This window comes from Primulina tabacum, chromosome 8, assembly GCF_025594145.1.
Source record: "Primulina tabacum isolate GXHZ01 chromosome 8, ASM2559414v2, whole genome shotgun sequence".
In the NCBI taxonomy this organism is placed as follows: domain Eukaryota; kingdom Viridiplantae; phylum Streptophyta; class Magnoliopsida; order Lamiales; family Gesneriaceae; genus Primulina; species Primulina tabacum.
This window is the reverse complement of record NC_134557.1, coordinates 31,524,685-31,552,677: the sequence shown is the minus strand read 5'-3', so window position 1 is coordinate 31,552,677 and position 27,993 is coordinate 31,524,685. Positions and strand designations below refer to the sequence as shown.

Sequence of the window (27,993 nt, the reverse complement as noted above, 5' to 3'; positions counted from 1 at the left end):
GATGAAAAAGCACAGCTTCTGATCCCAATTAAGTTTGGACCAACAATCATCAATGATGCTGTTGGAGTCATTGTTGGTTGACCTAAAGAGTTGGTTATTTTTCCAACGACAAAGGTACTTTAGGTTTTCATTTGACTTTGTGTTTGCAATTGTCAGATATGTTGCTCGAACAATGTTTTATTTTAAAATACTTGTATGAATAATATTTTAAATTGTAGAGGAAGGGGAAACCTCAATCATTTGCGCTTGCGGATGTTCCTGGTCAGCGCGACAAGTTCAAAGAAATTGAAAAAACATTACCCATGTCGTGCAAGTATATCTACTCTCATGTTGTTAGATTGCTGAATGAATCGGATACCATATACATAGAGTTTGAGGATGCTATGTTTGGACATCCTAAAAGCATACGGTTGCTAAGAGAAGATATCTTACGCTTTATGGAGATGAGGGAGATAGGTGCCAGACAAATTTTAGTTTACATGTGGTATATATAATGTCTAACTTACAATATTTATGCATTTATATAATATTTTTTGTGGTACTTGTTCATATTTTGAAAATTTTCTAAACGATATATTTGTGCATCTATATCTTGCAGTCACCTCTACAAATATTTGAAGGAAAAAGACAAGGCTGACTATTTTTCGTTTGTCGATCCCGGTAATATACCTACATGCCCGATTGGCACAGATGGCCGTGACTTATCACAACATATTGCTGACCAGTTGGAAGCATTGTGTAGAGATAGCATCTGCCTCATCCCATACAACACTGGGTAAGATTTTAGTTATTTATAGATTTCTACTTCATGATAGTCAATGTTGTAATTTCATTTTTTCAAGTACCATTGGATCTTGACTATCGTCAACGAAGATAAGAATATGATATATTTATTGGATTCTATGTCTAACAGGAACCGAGATGATACATGGAAAACTATTGTGACAAAGTAGGTAGTAGCTTATGTTGATTTTGAATACATTAACTTATAAATATGCAAAAAAATAACTTCTTACTTTTTAAAATGTAGTGGGGTGAAGATGTACAATGCCTCGAAGGGTATTTCTAAAGGGCCAGGTTTTAAAATATTGACGGTATGTATCGTACTTATTTATGAATACATGAATTGATAGTTGTTATTAATTAGATTGTGATTGTTGCATTAACTTTTCAATTCCATTATAGGGTAATCTAAAACAAAGTAGTTCTGTTGAATGTGGATATTGTGTGATGAGGTACATGAAAGAGATAGTCGATTGCGATGATCCACAGTTGGAGAAGATGGTGAGTTTCTTCTTGGGATAAATTTGTTGATTGATTGAGATGAATTGTTGCCATTAAGATATATTTTATTGTTGAGATAATGTGTTGCCATTGGGATATATTTTATTGTTGATATAATTGCTTGAGATGAATTGTTGTCATTGTGATATATTTTATATTAGTGATATTTTAGGTGAACACAGTAACTTGTTTGCCTTTGGATTCTGCAGATTTATATTAGTGAAATATGGATTTTGTATTCAGATTTTAGCAGTACCGTAGATGCTAAAATTCAGATTTTGTATGTAGGATTCTTCAGTGTGAATAACCACTGATATTAGTGAATAACCACTGATGTTAGCCGAGTCAGAAACCATAGGCTCTTCAATGAAAAGTTTCATGAATTGGTAGCCAATTCAAAAGCCATATCATCTTGAATAACCACTGATATTAGTGAATTGGATCTAGAAATTGAAAAGTTTCATGAATTGGTAACTCTTGAAAACTATACAGATCCCCATGATTCTTCAAATCCGTACCATTGCATAATATTGCTTTTACCTATCTTCTTCGTTCATTTTCCTTTGTTGTATCTACAGAGAGTTCTTAAATGCTTTAATTAAGTTCCCTGTTCTTTTAGTTTGTAGTTCCAGTAATACAAATTGAGATACAAAACTGTTATGGAATTGTTAACTTGGTGAACTTAGCAATGAAAAGTCCACTCGTAAACGAAGTTGATGGATCGAAACGCAGTGTCTTTGGTATTTTTGCAAGGCTAACCCTTTGCATCTTCTATCTCTACCAATTCTGTAAAAACGGTTTTCCTTCTTGCATAGCTTTATATCCAAGTTGTCATCTTCATGTCTTCACTGCCTTCGTTAACTTGCAGCCGAGAACTGGAAATGCATATTTTGTGATTTTTGGACTTTTCTGCCGAGAAATGGTACATTCACATTAAACAAAAACAACTCAAAACAGAAATTCTAGACATTTTTTGGTTATATGATTTTTGGACTTTTCTGTCCAAGCATCTGTGTTTTCAGTCGAGAACTGGTACAGTGATATTGTATACTGATGCACAATCAGATTTTCCTTTGAGTCGATTCATGGTTGCATGCTTCATTAATTGGTTTTTCAGTTTTGTGAAGTTCTCACACACGGCTGTTAGCATATCTGTTATTTTTTGTCATTATATCTCCATTGTTTTTTATTTAAGTGCCAATATATATGTAATATGTTCAGATTCCATCAATTTAAATACTTTTTAAATATATATCTGTCAATTTTTATTTAAAATAGAAGAATCTAATGTATTTTTTTTTAAAATTTCAGTTTGCAGGATGCATCAAGAACCAATTTTACAACCAATCTCAATATGATGAAATCAGAAGTGAATGGAGTGAATTTGTCTACTCATATGTAGGTGCTTAAATGGATGGTGTATGTTGGGATAAATATTTTGTTTGTCATTGTGGATTTTTGGATATACTTTTGGTTTTGTGAATATATTTTTGGGTTATTTGTGGATTAATGAATATGTAATTGTGGATTCGTGGATATTCATCATATTTAGATGGATAATTTATGAATTTAATTATATTAGTGTATTAAGTCATATATTGCGAAGTCATTTTTAACAATTACTTCATCAAAATAAAAAATAATGAAGTGTAACAGATAAATTACTTCGTTGTTATTTGCAAATTATGAAGTAACATAATATTAAATACTTCGTCAATAAGAAATCAGACGAAGTGATAGAATTAATTTACTTCACCATTGTTCTGTAAAAACGAAGTTGTTTTGCGCAATTACTTCACCAAAATACAAATTATTGAAGTCTTTCGAACTACTTACTTCGTCACTAAATGTAAATTGTGAAGTAACATAATATAAAATACTTCAACAAATAGGATAAATGCTGAATTTATAGATTATATTTACTTCAACAAATAGGATAAATTGTGAAGTTGTTTGCGTTTATATTACTTCACCAAAATACATAACTACGAAGTCTTTCACATGAATTACTTCGTCATTCAATGTAAATTGTGAAGTAAAATATTATAAACTACTTCGCTAAATAATAATTAAGACGAAGTTATATATAATCTATTACTTCACTATTTACAAAAATCGATGAAGTAAAACACATTTCTTACTTCGGCGCCGGTCCAATTCTGGACCGGTTTTCCTTCGAAAACCGGCCAAAGACTTCAGTAATTTCAATCATACAACTTCGGTTATTATGCGAAGTAAAAGATACATCTATTACTTCACATCCATATACTTCGGCAATTAACTACCTTATTACTTCATTGAATACGCGAAATAAAAAGCAATTTTTCTACTAGTGAATTTGTTCAAAATGTAGCACTTGAACTGCCATCTGCACTGGTAACCGTTCATTTTGAGCTGCATGACTGCAGCTTACTGAAAGAGTTTTGGCAGTCTATCGTTTTGCAAAGCCTATATCTTTCCTAGTCCCTTATATTTTGATGAACCTATTAATTCATCAAGAAAATGAGGAACATTAAAAACATGATGTTTACACAGAATATAGTTAAGTTTTTTGAAGGTTGTAACTGGTTTACCTTAAGAAAGATATCCACAGCTCGGTATATCTGTCTAATACCATACGAGCATGGTCTGGAAGTAATTCTGCAAGTGCTATGAATCTTGATGGGGTTAAATTTGAATCTAGTGCAACTTCTGCAAGATAATTATCCAGTAGTTTTGACACTTAAATGACAAAGCTTTGTTTTGGAGATCCCGTGCTGTCAAATCCATAGATCATCTCACTTTCATCCCGTAATTGGCTATGATCATCTTCATCATCATCCTCATCAAGATTCAAGAAAATTGAGAAAATCCTCAGGACTGAATCAACATCTTACAAGGGGCCATGGTTGATTCCATGCGAACTTGCATGAATAAGAATGTCTTGATCTAGAATTGCTTGGTCCAATTGTAGACCAATCCGCCACTCATGATCAGTTCTGCATGATGTGGAAGCTGATGATGCTATTGCGTATTTCAACAAAAATGAAAGAAACCTCATTGAAATTGTGCTCTTTCTTGATTGGGATGGTAGTAAACCGACAGCCATTTCAATGGTGACTCGTTGCTTCTTCTGTAAATCAAGATCTGAGATACTCCCTTTAACTAACTGCGTATCTCTAGCCACAAGGCCATGAAGAGAGTTCTAGGCATAATTTATCAAAATTTGGCACACGAAATCTTGTTTCAAGCCCTTTGTTTTGACAGCTGAAAGAATTAACCCTTTGGAAAAAATCGAGGCTCAACATTAAGAGTGACATTCCCCACCAATCTGCATGATTTTCTGCACTGGGTTTTGATGGTATGTTATGATCCAGCTTAGACAAGTGAAACGTCTCCTCTTTTTCGTTTTCTTAAAAAGTACTAGAATTTTTTTTTTCCTCGTAAATAAATATACTTATATACAAACGTTTTAAAATACCTTGTCACCATTTTTAAAATAAAACATCCTACTAGTGCTTGAAAATCCAAAGAGAGAAGTCAAACATGAAATCGTAAATCGTTTACCAAACCTAGAAAGCAATAATTAATTGAAAAGTGTAGCCCATACTACCTCTCAAAAATCTCTCAAAATCATAAAGTAAAATGCCGTAGAAATCTTTAACTTAAAGCGATAAACTTAAATGCGGAAATAGAAGCGCTGGTCCTCGGGTTATGTGCACCGACAGTCCAGCAAGTCACCCGTCAAGACCTCCAATATCATTGCCATTAATCCCACCTGCATCAACACACCTAGTGAGTCTAAAGACTCAACACGTCCTATCTTTGGTAACAAGTAATACGTAATACAGTTAACATATAACAGTGAAAAATACTTGTACTTAAAATATCATTTTCATGAGGATGCATAAACTTAAACTTAAATATTTTCGTAAACATTTTCATGATGCATAAAAACATTTTCAAAAGACATAAACATATCACTTAAACATATTCATATTCATGTCCATATTCGCATTCCTACTCATGTTCGTGTTCATGTTCGTGTTTGTTGAATTCAGATCGTTGATTGTGACTTTCATATACGTGTTAGGCGATGGATCCATCTACATGTAACCACAGTACTGGGCGGCGGGGGACACCAGCAACACTCTCACCGGTCAACTGGGCCCTGGCCTTACGTATTATCATATCATCATATACATATACATATACATATCCGTATCCAAGGAAATACGATCGTCGGGCTCCCACTGGGACCATAACCCTCACGATATCTCCAACATATCATCGTGTTAGTCACAATCCCTTCACATCCTTCAACATATTATCATCACTTAATAAAAATCATGCATATAACATTTTTCATTTTAAACCAAGCATGCAACATGTCTTTTAATGTTATTGTTTCATCATGAAAATCCATAAGCATTTAAAATGAACATTTTAACATTTTAAATCATAAACATATAAAATAATCATTTTACCCTGTAAACATTCATAAACATTAAAAATAATCATGTTAGCATATAAAACAGCAAATAGGGCACTGCCATGACGTTTACTAATTTTCCGGTGTAAAAAGACCGTTTTACCCCTAGACGTGACATTTTACGTTTTTGACGTTTCCTTGATTTTCTTGACTCTAACATGTCCCAAATAATTATTTAAGCTTAAATTAAAATTCCCATAATTTTATGTAACTTAAAAACGAGACTTTTTAATTAATTCGTATTCGGACGTGTTTGAAGGCGTTTTAATTCCGAAAAATCCCAAACTTTAATATAAAATTCCTAAATTCTAAGTTTAGTCTTTTATATTATTTTAGTCCCCATGAACCACGAATCGACCCCCGTGAGCCATTGTTCAAGTTTTAAAGCTTAGGAAACCCTAATATGACACATAAACTTCGACCCCGAGCCATCTCTTGATTTTATCAAGTCACCCCCGAGCCATGTTGGTCCAAATCCTGACCAACACCCTAGAGTACCCTACTGGACCTAAGTAACACACGGAAACCACCCCAAACAGAAAATCGAAGCCCTCACACAACTACCCTAAGCTGGCCGAGAGTTACACCTTGACAAGGACTCTTGTTCTAACTTCCAGGACTCTAACCTACCGAGCCACCCCTGAACCATCGTGATGAGCACTCACTTAAGTCCCCAAGGAGTCGACCTAACCCAGCCCAGGCCCCCTGGACCGCGCCCACAAGTCTGCAACAAGCACAGAAGTTGCGCCCGTCCATGACTCTTCTCGGGTAGGAGTCCTTGCTGTCAAGGACTCCTCCCAGCCTCTTAGCTCGAGTCCTAGCATGGCTAGGACACTTCCCTTGACTCCATCACGACCTTGGCTAGCCCCTGGAACCAGCCAACGCCCAGCCTAGCCGTGAAGAACAAAAACCGAGCCCCTTGCTTCCCATGACAGCGAGTTGCTTCCCAGCATGCGTTTGAATCGTGTGTGGTGTTTAGGTGTCTAAAATTCATGTAAAACCATACCATAACCTTCCCTAGACATGGGAGCCCCTTTATGCACACAAACAACACAATTTGGATCAAAAATCCCACTTGAAACTTACATGATACATACAAAAACGAAAATACATAATATGTTACTTGTTTTTCATGTTTTTCATGCATAAAAGAATACAATGATGTGATGATGGTTTTGAAAGGAAGAATAGGCGTGCCTTTGAGTAATCAACGCACGATTTTACGTTGAAGATTGCGAAGAACGGAGCAAGACCTTGGCTAGACTCTTCCTTGTAGAAATCTCGATTTTTCTTCTTCAATATCGTGATGTGTGTGAGCCGTGTGTCTTGGGGTGAATTTTCAGAAGTGAGGCGTGTGTTTGTGTAGGGATTGTAGGATTTTGGGGAGCTAATCATGTGTTATATAGTTTATTTAAATACTAACTAGGCTTTAGGCCTATTAAGCCTCTAAATTAAGCCCATTAGTTTAATTAGGATTTAAATAGAATATTAAAATAATTTTTGGTTACATAATTTTGTGAATTTAATAGCCGGGTTGCTAAAACGTTCGAGTTTTTGTTTGAAAAACCAACACCGATAAAATCTACGTCCCGACGTATAAAATCACCTCAAAACCCTTATTTTCAAAAATACTAACAAACATCGGCCATATTTTAAATAATTAAAATAATCATTTAATAAAAATATTTTACATTTTTCAGCCCTCGGTCCCCGTTCCTCGATCGTCACTTGAATATTCCTAAAAATACAATTTTTATGCATGATGACAATAAAATCTCATTTAGCGTATAAACCAGTATGTCACATAATTAGTTAGCAACTAAAGTCGATTAATTACTAAATTTTCATAATTTCCTAGATTCGCATGCAGTTGGTTTACGTCGTCTTAATTTTGGACCTTACAATTCCTCCCCCTCTTAAATAGGATTTCGTCCTCGAAATTTAGAACTTACCGAATAGATCTGGATAGCGGCTCTTCAAGTCTCTCTCGGTTTCCCAAGTAGCTTCCTCTTCCGAGTGATTCAACCACTTGACCTTGACAATTGGAATGACTTTGTTCCTCAATCGTCTTTCTTGTCTTGCTAATATCTGGACGGGTCTTTTTTCATATGTTATATCTGGAGTTAGTTGAAGAGGTTCATAATTAAGCACATGTGACGGATTCGACATGTACTTCCGCAGCATCGAAATGTGGAACACATTGTGAACTACTGCAAGCGCTGGTGGCAATGCCACTCTATAAGCTAGTGTCCCAACCCTCTCCAAAATCTCAAACGGACCTATAAATCTTGGACTAAGCTTGCCCTTCTTGCCAAAGCGCATAACACCCTTCATGGGTGCTATTTTCACAAATACATGATCGCCCACTGCAAACTCTAAGTCTCTTCGTCTTTTATCGGCATAACTCTTTTGTCGGCTTTGTGCAGTCTTCATTCTATCACGAATTTTGACCACAAGCTCAGCTGTCTCTTCAATCACATCTGGACCAATATCTTTTCTTTCCCCAACCTCCTCCCAATGAATAGGAGATCTACACTTCCTTCCATAGAGTGCCTCAAAAGGAGCCATCCCTATTGATGATTGAAAACTGTTATTGTAAGTGAACTCCACTAGAGGTAACTTTGATTCCCAACTGCCTTGGAAATCAATGACGCATGCTCGCAGTAGATCTTCCAAAATCTGTATAACCCTTTCTGACTGACCATCGGTTTGAGGATGAAATGCTGTACCGAATAATAACTTGGTCCCCATCGCCGCATGCAGAATTTTCCAAAAAGAAGACGTGAATCTCGGATCTCTGTCAGAAATAATAGACAATGGAATCTCATGCAGACGAACTATCTCTCGTATGTATAACCCTACATACTGAGTCATAGTGAATGTCGTCTTAATAGGTAGAAAATGCGCTGATTTCGTAAGACGATCAACTATCACCCAAATGGCATTCAGTCCCTTAACAGTCTTAGGCAATCCCACAACAAAGTCCATGGTGATATTTTCCCATTTCCACTCGGGAATAGGGAGTGGCTTCAATTTTCCTGCGGGCCTTTGATGCTCTGCTTTGACTTGCTGACAAGTCAAACACTCGGATACATATCTCAAAATGTCCCTCTTCATGCTTGGCCACCAATATAACAACTGTAAATCTCTATACATCTTCGTACTGCCCGGATGAATGGAATATGGCGTGTCATGGGCTTCCTTCATAATAAGATCTCTCAAAGAATCGTCACTAGGAACCCATAGACGGTCTCGATAACGGACTAAACCATCCACCACTGAATATAAATTCCGGCCCTTGGCTTCATCTCTTGCTCTCCACTTTTGCAACTGCTCATCAGTAGACTGCCCATCACGAATTCTGTCCCTCAAAGTCGACTGCACTGATATTGTAGCAAGATTAGGGGCCTCACCCCTAGCATACACTGTAAGCTCAAACCGCTGTATCTCGGACTGCAACGGTCTTTGGAGTGATAAATGAGTGATAACTGCTGCTTTTCTACTCAATGCGTCTGCCACTACATTAGCTTTCCCCGGATGGTAGCTAATGTCACAATCATAGTCCTTTACCAATTCAAGCCATCTGCGCTGTCTCATATTCAACTCCTTTTGGGTGAAGAAGTATTTCAAGCTTTTATGATCAGTGAATATTTTGCACTTCTCCCCGTAAAGGTAGTGTCTCCAAATCTTTATTGCAAAGACTACTGCTGCAAGCTCAAGATCATGAGTAGGGTAGTTCTTTTCATGAATTTTCAACTGTCTTGATGCATAGGCGATAACTCGGTCGTTTTGCATAAGAACTGCGCCCAAACCAAGCTTAGAAGCGTCGGTATAAAGAACATACTCCCCTTGCCCTGATGGCATAGATAACACTGATGCTGATATCAAGGCTTGCTTCAACTTGTCAAAACTGTCTTGACACTCGGGCCCCCAAATAAACTTCGCATTCTTCTTAGTCAAAGATGTTAAAGGCACTGCTATAGAGGAGAATCCCTTGATGAATTTGCGATAATAGCCAGCTAGTCCCAAGAAACTGCGAATCTCGGTAACACTCTTCGGTACTGGCCACTCTTTCACTGCCTCAACTTTACTTGGATCGACCTCCACTCCCCTACTAGAAATAATGTGGCCTAAGAATGCCACTCTATCAAGCCAAAACTCGCACTTGCTGAATTTTGCATAAAGCTTTCTGTCTTGTAGAACTTGCAGTGCTGTCCTCAAATGGCGACTATGCTCCTCTGTGCTCTTGGAATAGATCAATATGTCATCAATGAAGACTATAATAAACTGATCCAGATACGGCTGAAATACGCGATTCATGAGATCCATGAAGATCGCTAGCGCATTGGTCAACCCGAATGGCATGACCATAAACTCATAGTGCCCATATCTCGTGCGAAATGCCGTCTTGTGAACATCAAACTCCTTAACTTTCAATTGATGGTATCCCGATCGCAGATCAATCTTAGAGAATATCGATGCTCCTTGCAACTGATCAAATAAATCTTCAATTCTTGGCAGTGGATACTTATTTTTGATAGTAACCCGATTAAGCTCACGATAATCGATGCAAAGACGCATGCTACCATCTTTCTTTTTCACAAATAATACCGGAGCACCCCATGGAGAGTAACTAGGGCGAATGAAACCCTTGTCTAGCAGTTCTTGAATTTGATCTTTCAATTCTTTCATTTCAGCGGGTGCTAGACGATAAGGTGCTTTAGATATAGGAACAGTGCCCGGCATAAGATCAATAGAGAATTCCACTTCACGATCGGGCGGAATGCCAGAAACGTCTTCGGGAAAGACGCTAGGAAAATCTCTCACAACATCAACATCTTCTAAAATCTGACTGGCAGATGCATGCGTGGTAGTGACACATGCCAGGTAAGCTTGGCATCCACGCTTAATGAGCTTCCTTGCACATAGACAAGAGATGATGTGCGGCATTTGCCTGTTTCTTGCCGCCTCAAAGACAAAAGATTTACCACTAGGCGGTCTAATAGATACTGATCGCTGACGAAAATCAATCGAAGCTCCATTTGCTGATAACCAATCCATCCCAAGTATAATATCAAATTCGGGCATAGGGAGCACAATAAGATCTGCCCGAACTACATCCCTGAATAAACGAAGCTCCAGATTCTTGACAATCTTAGATGTGAGCAATTGATCACCGGATGGAATAGAAACTTTGAAACCCAAACCCATGTCTTGAGGAGTAATATTCAGTCTTTTGATGAAGGTTTCTGATATGAAAGAATGTGTAGCTCCTGAATCTAGCAAAGCATGGGTAGCTACACCTAGAATGATGATCCTCCCAGCGATGAAAATTGTCTTATATATCTCTTCGCGTTGAATCTTAAGGATTTATTATCATTAATTCCCAAAATTATAAGAAGATTGCGCGTTGAACTTAAACATTTCTTTGAAAAAATTGCACCTTAGTCCCTCAATTTTTTGAAATTTGCAAAATTGACCCCAAAATTTTCGAATTATTGCAATTAAGTCCTTATATTATTCTGAATTCTGATTTAGCCCTTCATGTTTCGAAAATTGCATTTTTGATCCTTAAGATTTTCGGAAATTTCACTTAGGTACCCTATTTTTTCGAAATTCCACAATAGACCTCAAAGTTTCGAAAATTGCTCAATAACCCCCAAAATTTCGAAACCTCCCTAAATTATGATTTTCTTTAATTTTGGCCCTAAAACTTTTTATTTGGAACCATTTCATCCTTCACATAAAATAGGGCACACAATTCAAATCACTTTCTATGGTTCTAGAATCATCACTTAATTCTAAGTAAGTAGAACATGCAACCTAATCTTCAGTAGGTTAATTCTACATTCCCAAAACAATTATATTAACCAATTTAACATTTCATGCAATAGTAAGCAATATAAAAATGTTAAATGACTAGGTTACCCGTGATGAGTGTAGTGTCTGCCTCTTCCTCAGCTTCCTCAGCGTTCATCACATAAGCTCTTCCAACCGTAGGTGCTTTCTTCTTCGGGCAATCGGAAGCCTTATGCCCTTCTTGCTTGCAGATGAAGCATTTATAAGATCCCCACATGCACTTGCCAAAATGAAAACGGTTGAACTCCTTGCAAGGTTGCTTATCGGCAGGCTTTGGCGCTGAAGGTGGTGGCTTTGGTGGTGCTGGTTTCTTGACTTGACCTTGGGGCTTTTGAGGCCCTTGAGGTCTAGGAGGACCCGTATATGGCTTCTTGTTGGGTTGGTTATTATTCTGATGTTGTTGCCTCTTACGCTGTAATTCAAAGTCAATGTCCTTTAGGGATTGCTCAGCCTGATATGCATAGGTAACTGTTGTGGCATAATCTCCAGGACGCATCATCATGACCTTATCTCGAATGGTAGGTCGTAGGCCATCCTTGAAATGTCTAAGCTTTTCTTCCGCATCCCTAGCAATAAGGGGTACAAAGTGACAACCCCTATCAAATTTCTTCACAAAATCAGCAACAGATACGTCTCCCTGGCGGAGGGTCATAAATTCCCTCTTTATCCGGCTTCTGACATCAGCAGTGAAGTATTTCTCATAGAATTTTGTCTTGAACTGTGCCCAAGTGAGTGTAGCAAGGTCAACACCATGCTCGGCTCCTTCCCACCATAAATAAGCGTCATCTTGAAACAGATAAGTTGTACACCTCACACGGTCAGCATCCCCCATGTCTAGATAGCGAAAATGTACCTCGAGTGAACGAATCCAACTCTCAGCGGCAAAGGGATCAGTAGTGCCAGAAAATTCCTTCGGCCCTAGCCTTCGGAACTGATCATAAATATCATGTTGTGGCCTAGGTGGCTGCTGTGGCTGCTGCTGCATCTGCTGTAACTGCAGCTGTAGCTGTTGCTGCTGTATCTGCTGCTGCTGTAACTGTTGCTCAAAGAGACGAGCCATACCCTCTAATGCACGAGTAGCAGGATCCCCTGGAGGAGGGGGTGGTGGTGGTGGTGCATTTCTTTGACTATTCCCTCGGCCATTAACAATGTTCTCTCCCTGATTCTCGATAACAGGTACACGTCTAGGAGGCATTTTATCTTAATGTTTTCCAAATTCTAACGTAACCAACATGCAATTAAATCTAAGTTTTCTAATCATGTAACACATCCTAACTTAATTAGCATTTTAAGCATGCAAGGCAATACTACTCAAAAAGCTAATAAACATGTATCATAAACACATTATCCATAACGTCATGCAGGTTAAATCATATAGAATCACATGAAGCAAGTAAAACTTACAACTTGAGGCTTGACGACTGACCTTCCCGGCGCAGATGGTGGCACAACCCTTTACATGACCTTTGCTCTGATACCAACTGAAACGTCTCCTCTTTTTCGTTTTCTTAAAAAGTACTAGAATTTTTTTTTTCCTCGTAAATAAATATACTTATATACAAAAGTTTTAAAATACCTTGTCACCATTTTTAAAATAAAACATCCTACTAGTGCTTGAAAATCCAAAGAGAGAAGTCAAACATGAAATCGTAAATCGTTTACCAAACCTAGAAAGCAATAATTAATTGAAAAGTGTAGCCCATACTACCTCTCAAAAATCTCTCAAAATCATAAAGTAAAATGTCGTAGAAATCTTTAACTTAAAGCGATAAACTTAAATGCGGAAATAGAAGCGCTGGTCCTCGGGTTATGTGCACCGACAGTCCAGCAAGTCACCCGTCAAGACCTCCAATATCATTGCCATTAATCCCACCTGCATCAACACACCTAGTGAGTCTAAAGACTCAACACGTCCTATCTTTGGTAACAAGTAATACGTAATACAGTTAACATATAACAGTGAAAAATACTTGTACTTAAAATATCATTTTCATGAGGATGCATAAACTTAAACTTAAATATTTTCGTAAACATTTCCATGATGCATAAAAACATTTTCAAAAGACATAAACATATCACTTAAACATATTCATATTCATGTCCATATTCGCATTCCAACTCATGTTCGTGTTCATGTTCGTGTTTGTTGAATTCAGATCGTTGATTGTGACTTTCATATACGTGTTAGGCGATGGATCCATCTACATGTAACCACAGTACGGGGCGGCGGGGGACACCAGCAACACTCTCACCGGTCAACTGGGCCCTGGCCTTACGTATTATCATATCATCATATACATATACATATACATATCCGTATCCAAGGAAATACGATCGTCGGACTCCCACTGGGACCATAACCCTCACGATATCTCCAACATATCATCGTGTTAGTCACAATCCCTTCACATCCTTCAACATATTATCATCACTTAATAAAAATCATGCATATAACATTTTTCATTTTAAACCAAGCATGCAACATGTCTTTTAATGTTATTGTTTCATCATGAAAATCCATAGGCATTTAAAATGAACATTTTAAAATTTTAAATCATAAACATATAAAATAATCATTTTACCCTGTAAACATTCATAAACATTAAAAATAATCATGTTAGCATATAAATGTCCGGTGTAAAAAGACCGTTTTACCCCTAGACGTGACGTTTTACGTTTTTGACGTTTCCTTGATTTTCTTGACTCTAACATGTCCCAAATAATTATTTAATCTTAAATTAAAATTCCCATAATTTTACGTAGCTTAAAAACGAGACTTTTTAATTAATTCGTATTCGGACGTGTTTGAAGGCGTTTTAATTCCGAAAAATCCCAAACTTTAATATAAAATTCCTAAATTCTAAGTTTAGTCTTTTATATTATTTTAGTCCCCATGAACCACGAATCGACCCCCGTGAGCCGTTGTTCAAGTTTTAAAGCATAGGAAACCCTAATATGACACATAAACTTCGACCCCGAGCCATCTCTTGATTTTATCGAGTCACCCCCGAGCCATGTTGGTCCAAACCCTGACCAACACCCTAGAGTACCCTACTGGACCTAAGGAACACACGGAAACCACCCCAAACAGAAAATCGAAGCCCTCACACAACTACCCTAAGCTGGCCGAGAGTTACACCTTGACAAGGACTCTTGTTCTAACTTCCAGGACTCTAACCTACCGAGCCAACCCTGAACCATCGTGATGAGCACTCACTTAAGACCCCAAGGAGTCGACCTAACCCAGCCCAGGCCCCCTGGACCGCGCCCACAAGTCTGCAACAAGCACAGAAGTTGCGCCCGTCCATGACTCTTCTCGGGTAGGAGTCCTTGCTGTCAAGGACTCCTCCCAGCCTCTTAGCTCGAGTCCTAGCATGGCTAGGACACTTCCCTTGACTCCATCACGACCTTGGCTAGCCCCTGGAACCAGCCAACGCCCAGCCTAGCCGTGAAGAACAAAAACCGAGCCCCTTGCTTCCCATGACAGCGAGTTGCTTCCCAGCATGCGTTTGAATCGTGTGTGGTGTTTAGGTGTCTGAAATTCATGTAAAACCATACCATAACCTTCCCTAGACATGGGAGCCCCTTTATGCACACAAACAACACAATTTGGATCAAAAATCCCACTTGAAACTTACATGATACATACAAAAACGAAAATACATAATATGTTACTTGTTTTTCATGCATAAAAGAATACTATGATGTGATGATGGTTTTGAAAGGAAGAATAGGCGTGTCTTTGCGTAATCAACGCACGATTTTACGTTGACGATTGCGAAGAACGGAGCAAGACCTTGGCTAGACTCTTCCTTGCAAAAATCTCGATTTTTCTTCTTCAATATCGTGATGTGTGTGAGCCGTGTGTCTTGGGGTGAATTTTCAGAAGTGAGGCGTGTGTTTGTGTAGGGATTGTAGGATTTTGGGGAGCTAATCATGTGTTATATAGTTTATTTAAATACTAACTAGGCTTTAGGCCTATTAAGCCTCTAAATTAAGCCCATTAGTTTAATTAGGATTTAAATAGAATATTAAAATAATTTTTGGTTACATAATTTTGTGAATTTAATAGCCGGGTTGCTAAAACGTTCGAGTTTTTGTTTGAAAAACCAACACCGATAAAATCTACGTCCTGACGTATAAAATCACCTCAAAACCCTTATTTTCAAAAATACTAACAAACATCGGCCATATTTTAAATAATTAAAATAATCATTTAATAAAAATATTTTACATTTTTCAGCCCTCGGTCCCCGTTCCTCGATCGTTACTTGAATATTCCTAAAAATACAATTTTTATGCATGATGACAATAAAATCTCATTTAGCGTATAAACCAGTATGTCACATAATTAGTTAGCAACTAAAGTCGATTAATTACTAAATTTTCATAATTTCCTAGATTCGCATGCAGTTGGTTTACGTCGTCTTAATTTTGGACCTTACAACAAGCACGAAATTAGCTGGTCCTTACATGCATTATTCGCAATCAAATTTATCAAACTACTGACAAGTTTAATCTCATCAGACATCGGTAACAGGTTTTCTCAATTATGAAGCACGGGTATTGAGTTTAGTATACTTGGGAGGACAATATCCTTAAGGTATACTTCAGTCTTGGATTTAAGATTCTTCTCAAAAAATTCTTCTACCATTTCAAGAAAATGTGCTGCGCACTGCAGCATAGCAACGTTAGTTAGTGTAATCTCGATGTTTACCCCGTAACAGAACTTTGCAGCTAGCTCAAATGCCTGTGATCCACCAGGAGTACCAGAGAGATTTAGCCTAATATACTTTGGAATCTTTTCCTTCCAACAATAATTTCCGTATTCTACCACTTCGAGAAACGAGAGGGAACTGCAAAAAAGATGGAAGCTTTAATGGCCAATATAATCGATTTCCTGATTCTATAGCTCTTACTTTGTCAAGAGCAAAATTTGTCTTTCCAACTTCAATTGTTAGATCACTGGAAACGTTAGATATCGGCCTGCAGCACGAAAGAAGATCCAATCAACACAGTTTAATTACATTGAAAAACAGAAGAAAATCGGAATAATTTCATCATCTTTTGTCCTACACATGCATCCCCATATACGAATTTAATGATACTGAAGCTTATTCAACACTTCTATGAAACATGCGGCCTGTGTTACTCATCTTAGTCCTCAAAATATTTCGTTATGTATGATGGACCATTAGAACACTCGAAACATAAATACAACAATCGTGTTGCTTTAAAAGGCATTGTCAGTTTGAGTTTGAGCTAAGTTGTGGTGTTCTGATTCCATGGAAACGGTGTTTATATTGTTGTGTTTGATGGGAAACAAGATGCATTCTGGGGCCTCAACAACTATTCTTGATTGTTCCGTACATGTCACAGACATTATTGATACCAATCATAGGTATCAACTTTCATGACAACGCACATGCATGTTGCGATCAATACACTGGAAGTTTTGAACTTTTGAGGTGCTATTTCTTACCAGTTTTACGTGAGTCAATAGTTTGATCTGTCACATTCAATAATTATAGCTCTAAAAGCGAAGTTCTACCAATATATTCAACACAAAGGATCAATGCAAATTATACACTGGGATTCTTGTTTTCAAGTGTATCACACTCAATAATCTGACATGCTTGTACATACAAGCCGAAGCCTCGGAACCGTGTTATATCAAGTTACCATAGCTCGATCAAATTTATGGGTCTGGATCGACTTGGAACAGGCCAAGAACCAAAAACATACTACCCCACTAATTCACCTGGTTGATGGGCCACGTGGAACCAAAGCTGGAATTCTAAAATGGGTAAAATGTCTATTCTATTTCTAAGGAACAGTAGAAAGACAGGATCACGTGAACGATGCATACATGTAGTAAAGGACTAGATGAACTAACATGATCAAACATATTATTTGATTTGTTATAAGGATAAAAAAGTTCGGAAAACCAAGAAAATTTTACAGTTCAGTAACATTTCTTGCACTTGAACTAGGACGAAAGGACCTCTATCCTGATATACTCGGCTTCGGTTCAGCAACCTTCATAACACCCATTACCTAAATAACCTCCAAACTTCGGGTTTACCTAGAAATATGTTGCCATTTTTTTTTTCTCTTTTTCCGGTAGAATTAAAAGTTAAGAGTGTTTCAAGAACTAATAGAGAATTAACCATTCACCCATTGCGGCAGCACTTCTTCCACTGTATTAGCTTATTCACCCACTCATGCGTACGTGAACTGTTGGACTAATGTTATCAGCCTAAGATAAAAAAAATTTGTTTTGACGTTCAAAACATTTTTTTATACGTTGTATGATTTAAAATATTAATAGGATGTTTAGATACGTTTATTTTTACGTATTTAATATTGGACACCAAATCAGTCATATATTAGCGAAGTTGGTCATTCTTGTAAATCTCTACAAACAAATCTTCTTTCTTCTTCAATCGTCAAATAAGGTTCACGATCAGAAATTTGATTATTCGTATAGATCGAACTGGAAATCTAAACGAAATTTGCGTCTAGATTAGATCGTCGGAATTTCAAAAAACAGACAGTGGTGCGACGGTGCGCTGATGGAAGGGCGGCCGAATGTCTTCTCCAAAATTATGTGTTAGATGATTTTTGTGAGGAAGAGAGAGGGAATAAAATTTTCGAGGAACAAATTTTGTTGTAAAAGTTATCTTATTTTATATAAACCTTAATGGAATATTTATAAGTTTTGATTAATGATCAAATCAAGAATCCTACTTGGATCAAGACACTGTTATTCTATTATTTAAAATATCTTATATATGTATTTTCTAATCTTGAGAATACAATGTATAATCAAATTTTGATGTGTATATATGTGTGTTGTGTGTGTGTGTTTTGTGTGTGTGTGTGTGAGTGTGTTTTAAATTAAATTACTTTTATTTAATTACTCAATTATTTAATTTGTATATTTTTTACTATTCTAGAATATTTCATGAAAATTTTGCAATTAAGAGTCACAATTACCAATATTATTATTTAATTAATACATTCTAAATTTACCAAATAAACAATTATGAACTCATTATAACTCCGATAAACGATCATAGAGCGTCGATATGTCAAGAGTGCAAATCTCATTCATATAATGAAAAATTAAATTTTGAAGGACAAAATTTTTTACTTATCCACTTTTTTTTTCATTTGTGAACTCCTTCAATCAGCTGGCAATTGCACTCTCCTCACATAATTAGTTGTTAAGATAACATCCACATCTTCCATCATATAGAATCAATCTAACTTTTTTTAAAAAGCAATCTGTTTGATTTCATCAAACTACACTCGTCAAATTCAACTCCTTGCGCTTGACTATCTCAACGAGAACACATAATCCAATACTTATATGACCCTCAATGGTTCAGGGATATAGCTAGCCGTGAGCTCAAAAATTCATGTGATTCATGATTAACATTTATCTTTATTCGAGCTTACCCTAATTAGTCTAATTATTTCATCAACCTTTTGATCAAGAATTTCAGAAAGCAAGTCTGATTGCACCCATCAGTAGTCAAGTCTCATTGTGGTTAGCATACATTATGGTTTATTCAACTCATATATCTCGATCGAATCTAAAACAATTGGTATATCGAGAGTTGAAAATGAATTCTATAACGATGTGATATATATTTGAGTAGTAACAGTGACATCATATGTGCAACTGAGGAAAACACATTTCCAAAATGCACGTCTTACTCTAGCTAGAGATTCCTTGTATTATTAACTCATCAGATCAGGTAAGATGGTGTACAACCATAACCGCATACTATTCTTCTTGATAAATGATAACAACTTGGACAGTTTGAGGGAGGTTTGTTCAGTGCATCATTAAATGATCACCCATGTAAGGTCTAGGAAATATGAACTACGTAACCTGACAGCATGCAATCTAGAGTTTTATTTAAAATGTGTTTAAATGATTTTTATTCATTTAATGCATGATTATTGCATGGTTAAGTGTTATCACATGGGTATTTTAAAGTTTCACGCATTAGGGAGTTTAGATGCATTGCGCGCTAGAACGAGTATCGGAGATCGGGGATAATCATGAAAATATTTTTTTATTGAATAATAATTTTTAATTTTTTAATTTGAGGTGTATTTAAGTATGATTTTTGAAAATGGGCCTTGGTTGTGTATTTTTACTCGCTGAGTTATATTTTTAACCGGTACGCAATTTTTAACGATTCGGAGGACTTCTTGAAGGTTCGAGCAATATTTTCAAAAAAATACAAAATAAATTATTTTTCGGGAGTGTTATTGAGTTTGATGGGTTTGTTTTAATGCTTAATAGGCTCAAAACCCTTTTAAATTTTAATAGGGCCCATTAGTGCATGTTTTATTAACTTAAACCTAACCTAATAAAACCCAAAACCTAAATACACCATTGGCCGCCCCCTCCCCTCATTCAGCAGCCTCCATACCCTCGGTTTTCAGCACCAACCCGCAGCCACCTCGTTTTCCTCAATAATTTTCTAAGAAAGCATCTTTCCCGCTCCTCCGGCGCTAGTCCCCTGCGTAGTTCTTCGAGTTTTCAAGCTTTTAATCATCAAGGCATGCCATGTATCTTCTTTCTCATATCATTCCCGTCGTGTATATGATGTGATGTGTGTTATGTATATAGATTGCTCGGTCCTTGCATGATATCACGTTATTTCATTCGGTTTTGACATGAACCCGCATGTTTTTGCTTACATCTCACGTTTTTCTTGATTTTAAAGTAAGGGGATGCCGTATATTGATCATAGGGGCTGTGTAAGCCGAAGAACAAGGTGTCAAAGGGCTAGAGTCGAGTAAGGGTCCAAAATTTGTTGAGGGCCGAACTTTTGTCCTGTGGTTTGGCTCGGTTGGGGCTAGGTTGGAAGAATTAAGGGCGCCGACCGTGGAAGGGCCGTTCTTAGCCATGGACCAAACCTTTGTGGGTTTGAGTCATGGTCTAGGGGTGGCTCGAATGCTTCTGGTTTGGTGTTAGGTTCGGTCAATCGAGTTGTGTGCGAGTTTGTCTCGGTTGGAGTTCCTTTGGTGGCTAGCGAGTGTTTGAGTCATGCAGCTTGCACGGGGCTGTGAGCTCGGGTCACGTCGATCCAGGAGTGAAACGTCTGATATTTGTTTGCTTAAAAAGTACTAATTTTTTTTTAAAAACCTATACCAATTCGGCCGAAACATATACATATATATAAAATATTTTTGCACCATTTTCAGAATAGTAACATTAACATCATAATCACCTGCATCCATCACACCTAGTGAGTCTAAAGACTCAACGCACCATAATCTTGATAACAAGTAATACATATACAAATCACATGCAACAGTGAAAATACTTGTACTTTAAAATAACATTTTCATGATCATGTGAAACATAACATTTTCATAAAATCATAAACATATCCATATCATTAATCATTTTTATCATAATCATTTCCTTTTCCCATCATAAGTATATACGTTTTCCTTTTTTTTGAATTTGGATCGTTACTTGTGACTTTCGTATCATCATAAGGTCGATGGATCCATCTATCATAAAACCACAGTACTGGGCGGCGGGGACATCAGCAATACTCTCACCCGTCAACTGAGCCTTGGCCTATCATCACATGGAAATACGATCGTCGGGGCTCCCTCTGGGGCTTTCTCCCACAGACGGGCTCCCTCATGGGCCTTCTCCCATGAATGGGCTCCCTCTAGAGCCTTCTCCCATAAATGGCTCCCTCTGTGGCCTTTTCCCCTCACGACATCCCCATTCATATCATCATAGCATCAAAATAGTCACAATTACTTCACCTCCTCCAATGTTTCATATTATCATAACTTTATGAAAATCATGCATAAAAAATCATTTTCTTTTGAAACCAAGCATGCAACATATCTTTTAATTATCCATAAATTAATCATAAAAATCAATAAACATTTAAAATAATATTTTTTGCAGATAAAATAGCTTTCAGAGCACTGCCATGACGTTTACTAATTTTTTAGGTGTAAAATTACCGTTTCACCCCTGGACGTAAAATTATTTGAATTTGATTTTTTCTTAATTTCATTGACTCTAACATGTCCCAAATAAAATTATTTAAGCTTAAATTAAATTTTTTATAATTTTATTTAGCTTAAATACTAGACTTTTTAGTTAATCTTTAATTAGTCGGTTTTAATAACTTTTAATCCCGAATAATTTCAAACTTAGAAATAAAATTCCTAAATTTAAAACCTTAGACTTTTAATAATTATTTGGCCTTCGTGAACCATGACTCGACCCCCATGAGCCATGTTAGAACCCTTTAGCCCTTTGAAGACCCTAGACCGAACCCTAACCAACATCCCTCGAGCCATCTTGTGTTTCCCTCGAGCCGCACCCAAGCCACCCCAAGCCAACCCTTTCCTAGACCTTCTATGGACCCTAATGGACCGACATGACCCCATGACCCAGCAATTATCCCACTGCAATCCCTGCCTGAAGACAAGGACACGCGCGAGCCCTACTTCCATGCGCCCAATATCCTAACACCACTAGGACTCCTCGCTCTGATCACCACCCATGCCCAGCCACATGGAGACCCTCTCTGGGCCCTCTTAGAACTTCATCTAGCCATCCTAACCAAGCCCTAACCGCCCTGCTGCAGCAGCCTCTCGGCCGCGCGCCCTCGCGCATGGGGAAGAGTTCTTGCATGCATTGAATCTTCCCTTGCTGTACACGAGTCCTAGCCATGCTAGGACTCTACCTCACCCTCAACCACGTCCAGCCCGAGCCTCGATCAAGCCCTGGTCGAGCCGTGCGTGGGTCATCCCTTTAACCGAACCCTTGTGAGCCGAAACTCCAATTTTCGATCAAACCTTCTATCAGCTTGTGTGCACCCCCTAAGACATGGTCTAGGGACGTTTAAACATTCCTCTTCCCTTTTAGTGTCTTTATGGTGGCAACCCCTTCATGCAACAATAAATCAAGTTTTGGAACATAAATTCATGAGTTTAACACATGTATATGCATAATTACGAAAATAATTATAAGAAAATCAAGCATTTCATACAAACGTAATGTGATAGACGAGAAAAAATAGATGTATGGCGTGACTTTGCGTATTTTACGCACGAATTTACGTTGACGATGAAGAACGACGACGAGGAGGGCCTATGTTTGAATTTTCCTTGAAAGCTTCAAAATTGCTCTTCAAAAATATGATGTGTGTATCGTGTAAATTGAGGGGAAAGTTTTGGAGAAAAAAATCTGAATGTGGATGTGGGGTTTGGAGGGTTTAGGGGTGGGTTTGTACATTAAATATTTTAATTAATCTACCAATAGGCTTAGGCCCATTAAGGGGGTTAATTAGGCCCATTAGTGTTTAATTAAAATAATAAAAATAATTTTGTTTAAATAAGTTTGCGAATTTATTAGCCAGGTTGCAAAAACGTTCGTATTTTTGTTGAAAAACCAACACCGATAAAATTTATGTCCCTCGGCGTATAAAATCACCTCACAACCCCTTATTTTAAAAAATATGAAAAAGTATCAATCATATTTTAAATAATTAAAAACAATTATTTAATAAAAATATTTTTCATTTTTTTCAGCCCTCGGTCTCCGTTCCTCGATTGCAACTCAAATAACCTTTAAAATACAGTTTTATGCATAATGAAAACAAAATTCTATTTAACACATAATCATGCATGTCACAAATAGTTTATGCCATTAAAATCGTTTGATTAATCATTTTTCATATTTCCTAGATTTGCATGCTGTGGAATTACATCGTCATAATTTTTGGACTTTACAAGGATGGTCCAGGGTTTGTCTAAGGGATGTTAGCTTGGGTCTGGTCTTCAATGTTTAGGTCTAGGATCGTTGAATCGCAAGTTTGGGTGGCTAAGGTTCGGCTTGTGTACTTTCCAGCGACTTGCAAGATTTGTTCATAGGTTCTAAGGGGTCTGGAACATGTGATTTAGGGGCTGGATGTGTAATTTCGAGTCACGGTTTAAGTTGGGAAAAATTTGATTAAGTTTCGGGTTTACTTGGGTTGAACCGGGACCCCAATCCAAGTTAAAACGAATCGTTTATGTTTTGGAACAGACTCGAGCTTACTTCTAAGAATTGCTTATAAATATGTTTTGGGGTGTTTTAAGAAGTTTGGTAAGTTTCAGGTCGAAATTTTGAGGTCCAGGGGTAAAATGACCATTTAGGGTTTCCAGGGGCAAAATGGTCATTGTGCACCTGGGTCGAGTTTTTAATCCTGGTAGAGCCCTATGCACGATTTTACATGTTTTTAAATATTTATGTTATCATGGACATGATTTTTATGTAAATATGAAAAATACGCTGCATGCTTGCTTTTAAGAAAACTTTACGTATATGCATGGTTTTATTGAGTGATGAAGATGATGACATGTTTTAAAGGATGAAAGTTGGTTGTGACTAATACGATGAAACGATGACATGTAAGGCCAGGGCTCAGTGGACGGGTAATGCTGTCGCTGATGTGCCGTCCGCTGGGTACCACGATTACACTTAGATGGATCCATCGACTGACATGATAATACGAAAGTCACAACCAATGAGAAAAATTTTAAAAAAAAGAGGAATGAACACGTATATGATGATATGTTGAGATATGCATTGACTCGTATGCTTTATTATGTTTACGTTTACGCTTTTACGATCATGAAATATATTTTTATTACAATATTTTTCACTGTTGCATGTTATGTATACGTACTCGTTATACCGTTACAGGTGTGTTGAGTCTTTAGACCCACTAGATGTGAATTATGCAGGTGAGCATATCGATGAGGAGACTGGAGATGCTGAAGACTGAGTAGGCGGGGTTGGATGTGCGCACGCTAACCCGAGGACCTCATTTCTTCCACACATCAAGTTTATAAGATATGAATGTTTTGGATATTTTCATACTTTGTCTTTTTATATGTTGATGGTCCGACAGGAGTTTTGGAAATATTTTTAACTGCATTAATTTTTCAGTATGAAATTTCTCTTATTTTAAAACGTGAATTTTCAGCAGTATTGCATGCATTCATTTGGAAATATAAATTCTGAGTAGTAGCTTAAAAAAAATCTAGCAATATTTTGTATTTTTGTAGTAGTCGTTTCAACCCATCTATAAGAATAGTCATCTTTATGCCCTTACCAATGAAACATGTTGCGTATATAAAATATTCTAGTCTAAATCTCAAACAAAATTTATCCTTATTTTAGGCGGCTGATTCAACTATTAACGTGTTTAGAATATATGGCATTACGTTGCGAGACAGACCTCATGGTACCAATTATATAATCAAAAGATTTTTCTATGCAGCTTGTATAGGTATAAAGATAAAATAATTATCATAATTAGATAAAATCGTAAAATATTATTAAAATAAAGATTGTTTTTATATAAGATTCAATAAAGACCAAGACACAATTTGGCTTGTTGAACACCTACTCTAACAATCTCTCACTTGTCATACAACCAATTACCAATAGATTTTAGACTCATTGCTTCACGATGCTTCTCAAACAATGGTCCTGGCAAAGGTTTCGTAACTTGATCAGTAATATTATCTGCAGATACGACTCTCCCAACTGGTATGTCTCATCTTCCCACAATCTCTCAGATTCTGCGGAACTTCCTCAGTATATGTTTGGATGGCTGATGAGACATCAGCACCGGTCTTGTCAAAATAGACTGGGACTAGATCGACTGTTTGAGGAATGACATCTAATTATTGAACAAAATTTCTCATCCAAACAACCTCATTTGCTACATCTGATGCAGTTATGTATTCGACCTCAGTGGTTGAATCCATTGTGGTATCTTTCTAGAAACTCTTACAATATACAATGCCACCATTGAGTTTGAATAAAAATCCAGAGGTTGAATTTGAATAATCACCATTGGATTGGAAGATTGAATCACTCTTCCAATTTTATTTCTCTATTTCTCTAAACCAAGAACAAATTCTTATTTCTTCTTTACTACTTAAGAATGTCCTTCACGTCTTTTCATTACAATGGATCGAGATTCAATTGATATCTACTTGCAACACTTAGTACAAATGCAATATCAGTTCGAGTAGATATGTGAGGGCCCGTGCTCCTGATTAATTTTTAATTATTAAACAGCAAGGATTTATAAGCGTAAACAGCGAAAACGAGTAAAAATTTTCCATTTTGGGTCTACACAAATTTCGGCATGACCTCCTCGTAAATAGGACATACCAAAAATTTCAAAACAACACATTTACTTGAAAATAGAGTCCGTTAAAACAAAAACAATAACAATCGTACACAGAGCCAGCCAGGCCCGATCACACCAAATAGGATTCAACTGTAGAACCCGTAAATTAGACTACGTATAAGCCATGCATAATTCTAGTATTTAGATATGATTTTATTGCATGAGAATTTAAATGCTTTTCTTTAAATTTAATTATTTGATTGCAGTAGTTTAATTGTTACCTTTTCAGTTAATTGAGTGAGGCCAGACTGGAGTTGGAGTTTGAGATAAAATTTAATATTAAGAAATCATTCCTAAAATTTATTTAAGATAAATAATAAGTTAATTTAATGTAAAAGGGGGTTTAAGGAATTATTTAAGTAATTCAAATATTTAGTCATGCATGCAAGATAAGGTTATGCCATAATCAATTTATTAATTCATTAAAATATTTAATGGGTGGATTAAACTCTAAAGATTTAAAATACATTATCTAAGCAACATTTCCCTCCTTTTTAAATGATAAAAATCGGCCACCCCATTAGGAGATTTAAAATATATTGTCAACTCTCCATCTTGATTCTTTCCTTAACCATTTCTTGGAGATAATTCCTTCAACTTTAAATCTTCAATAACTATTAATTAGGCAATATTCCACCCCATTCTAATCAAAGAATTCGACCACCTTCCATACAAGATTTAAATAAGTTGACAACTCACAAACTTTGATATCTTTCCTTATCCCTTCATGGTAGACTAATTCCCACAATTTTAATTCCCCAATAATTAATAATTTGGCAATATTTCACCCCCATTTATCTAGTAAAAATCGGCCACTTCAATTTAAAAGATTTAATTTTTGGCAACTCACCATTTTTGATATCATCCCTTATTCTTTTTTGGGAGATAATCTCCTCACCTTTAATCTTCAATAATTAATCATTAAGCAATTTTCCTACCCTTATTTGACATGAGGAAATCGGCCACTCACCATAAAATCAAATCAAATCATAACAATTTCCTTATCTTACAAACACTAGGATAGAAAATATTTTACCTTGCCATTTAAACTCCCATTTAATTGATAACCTTCCCATTCATTCCTAGACATTTCCCTCACCCCATATTCTCGAAAACTCTGAACATTTCAGCAAGAAATCGTGAGTCCCAATGCAAGGTAAAACAAGAGAGAAAGTGAGAAAAGAAGAACACTCCGTCTCCTCCGCGCCGCATCGTTGTTTGTCTTTTGTTTTCTTCAAAACAAAAATCCAGGCATGTATATGTTTTTATTTGCTCCTAAATCTAGTCATATACGGATTTTAACATCCCATGTGCTTGATTTTTAACCATGAAAACCGAAATGCATGACAACAAGTTTTGAAGCATGCACAGAATTTTCTCGCCTCCCTTGTGCACTTAACGTTTCTGGTTGGTTTTGATGGTTCAGGGGTTGGCTCACGTCCAGGCTCCCAAGACTGCATCTAGACATGTACTAGGACATGTTAGGATTATATTGGTCCATTCGTTCAAGCCCCATACACGCTGGAAAGTTAGAAACGACAGAAACTCCTCCATATTGTCACAATGAATCTCGATTTTTTTGTTTGCTGTCAAGGGAGAAAGTTTCTGATCTTGGCTGCCCTAGGGGCTATAGCCATGGTTAGAACACCTCCTTATTATGTCTGAGACGTGACCAAGTCACCCTTTTGAGGCTTGGTCCAAGATGGAATCGGTTTTTAAATCAAAACAAGAACAGCTTCTTTCGGCCCTTCATTTTTCCTGCATGTGTACTTTCGAGTATTTAGTGTGGTGTAGATCTTGGTTGGCTTTTTTTTAGCACTTATCCACGGTTCATACCATACCTCTTGATGTCTAGATCATTCCATGGTCAATGAAATGACCACTGGAATGACACGGGACAGCAACGGAAGCAATACACCCCACGCACGCAAGGGTGCCTCTCGGGTGGGATTTTTCAGGTGATTCATGGTCTGGTTTGGATTTTTGCTGGCCTAGGGACCTTAGCCATGGTTCAAACCATTCCTTAGGATGTTGGTAAGAGGTTCTGGTCGGTGGTTCAAGCCCCAATGGCCATTAGCCTCGGAAACGACGCAATGGAACGCTAACACTGCTGCTGTAATT

General features: G+C 37.0%; 1 protein-coding gene and 1 pseudogene across 1 annotated transcript; one reads left to right on the top strand and one right to left on the bottom strand.

Annotated features, from left to right (window-relative positions):
• The window catches only part of LOC142553904 (BTB/POZ domain-containing protein At1g03010-like), a 29,370-nt pseudogene extending 11,702 nt beyond the window's left edge, over positions 1-17,668 (bottom strand).
• LOC142553906 (uncharacterized) lies at positions 17-2,811 on the top strand. The gene is made up of 7 exons (XM_075664445.1): positions 17-114; positions 219-484; positions 599-775; positions 914-949; positions 1,031-1,094; positions 1,186-1,284; positions 2,596-2,811. The coding sequence occupies exons 2-7, from the start codon at positions 303-305 to the stop codon at positions 2,692-2,694; spliced, it is 657 nt and encodes a 218-aa protein (XP_075520560.1). The 5' UTR covers positions 17-114; positions 219-302; the 3' UTR covers positions 2,695-2,811.
• Positions 17,669-27,993: the final 10,325 nt, after the last annotated feature.

Excerpts from the sequence above, each read along its gene's own strand:
- LOC142553906 (XM_075664445.1), top strand. The coding sequence starts at position 303 with ATGTCGTGCAAGTATATCTACTCTCATGTTGTTAGATTGCTGAATGAA. Across the intron at positions 950-1,030 it reads TGGAAAACTATTGTGACAAA|TGGGGTGAAGATGTACAATG; the intron begins GTAGGTAGTAGC and ends TTTAAAATGTAG. Across the intron at positions 1,095-1,185 it reads CAGGTTTTAAAATATTGACG|GGTAATCTAAAACAAAGTAG; the intron begins GTATGTATCGTA and ends ATTCCATTATAG.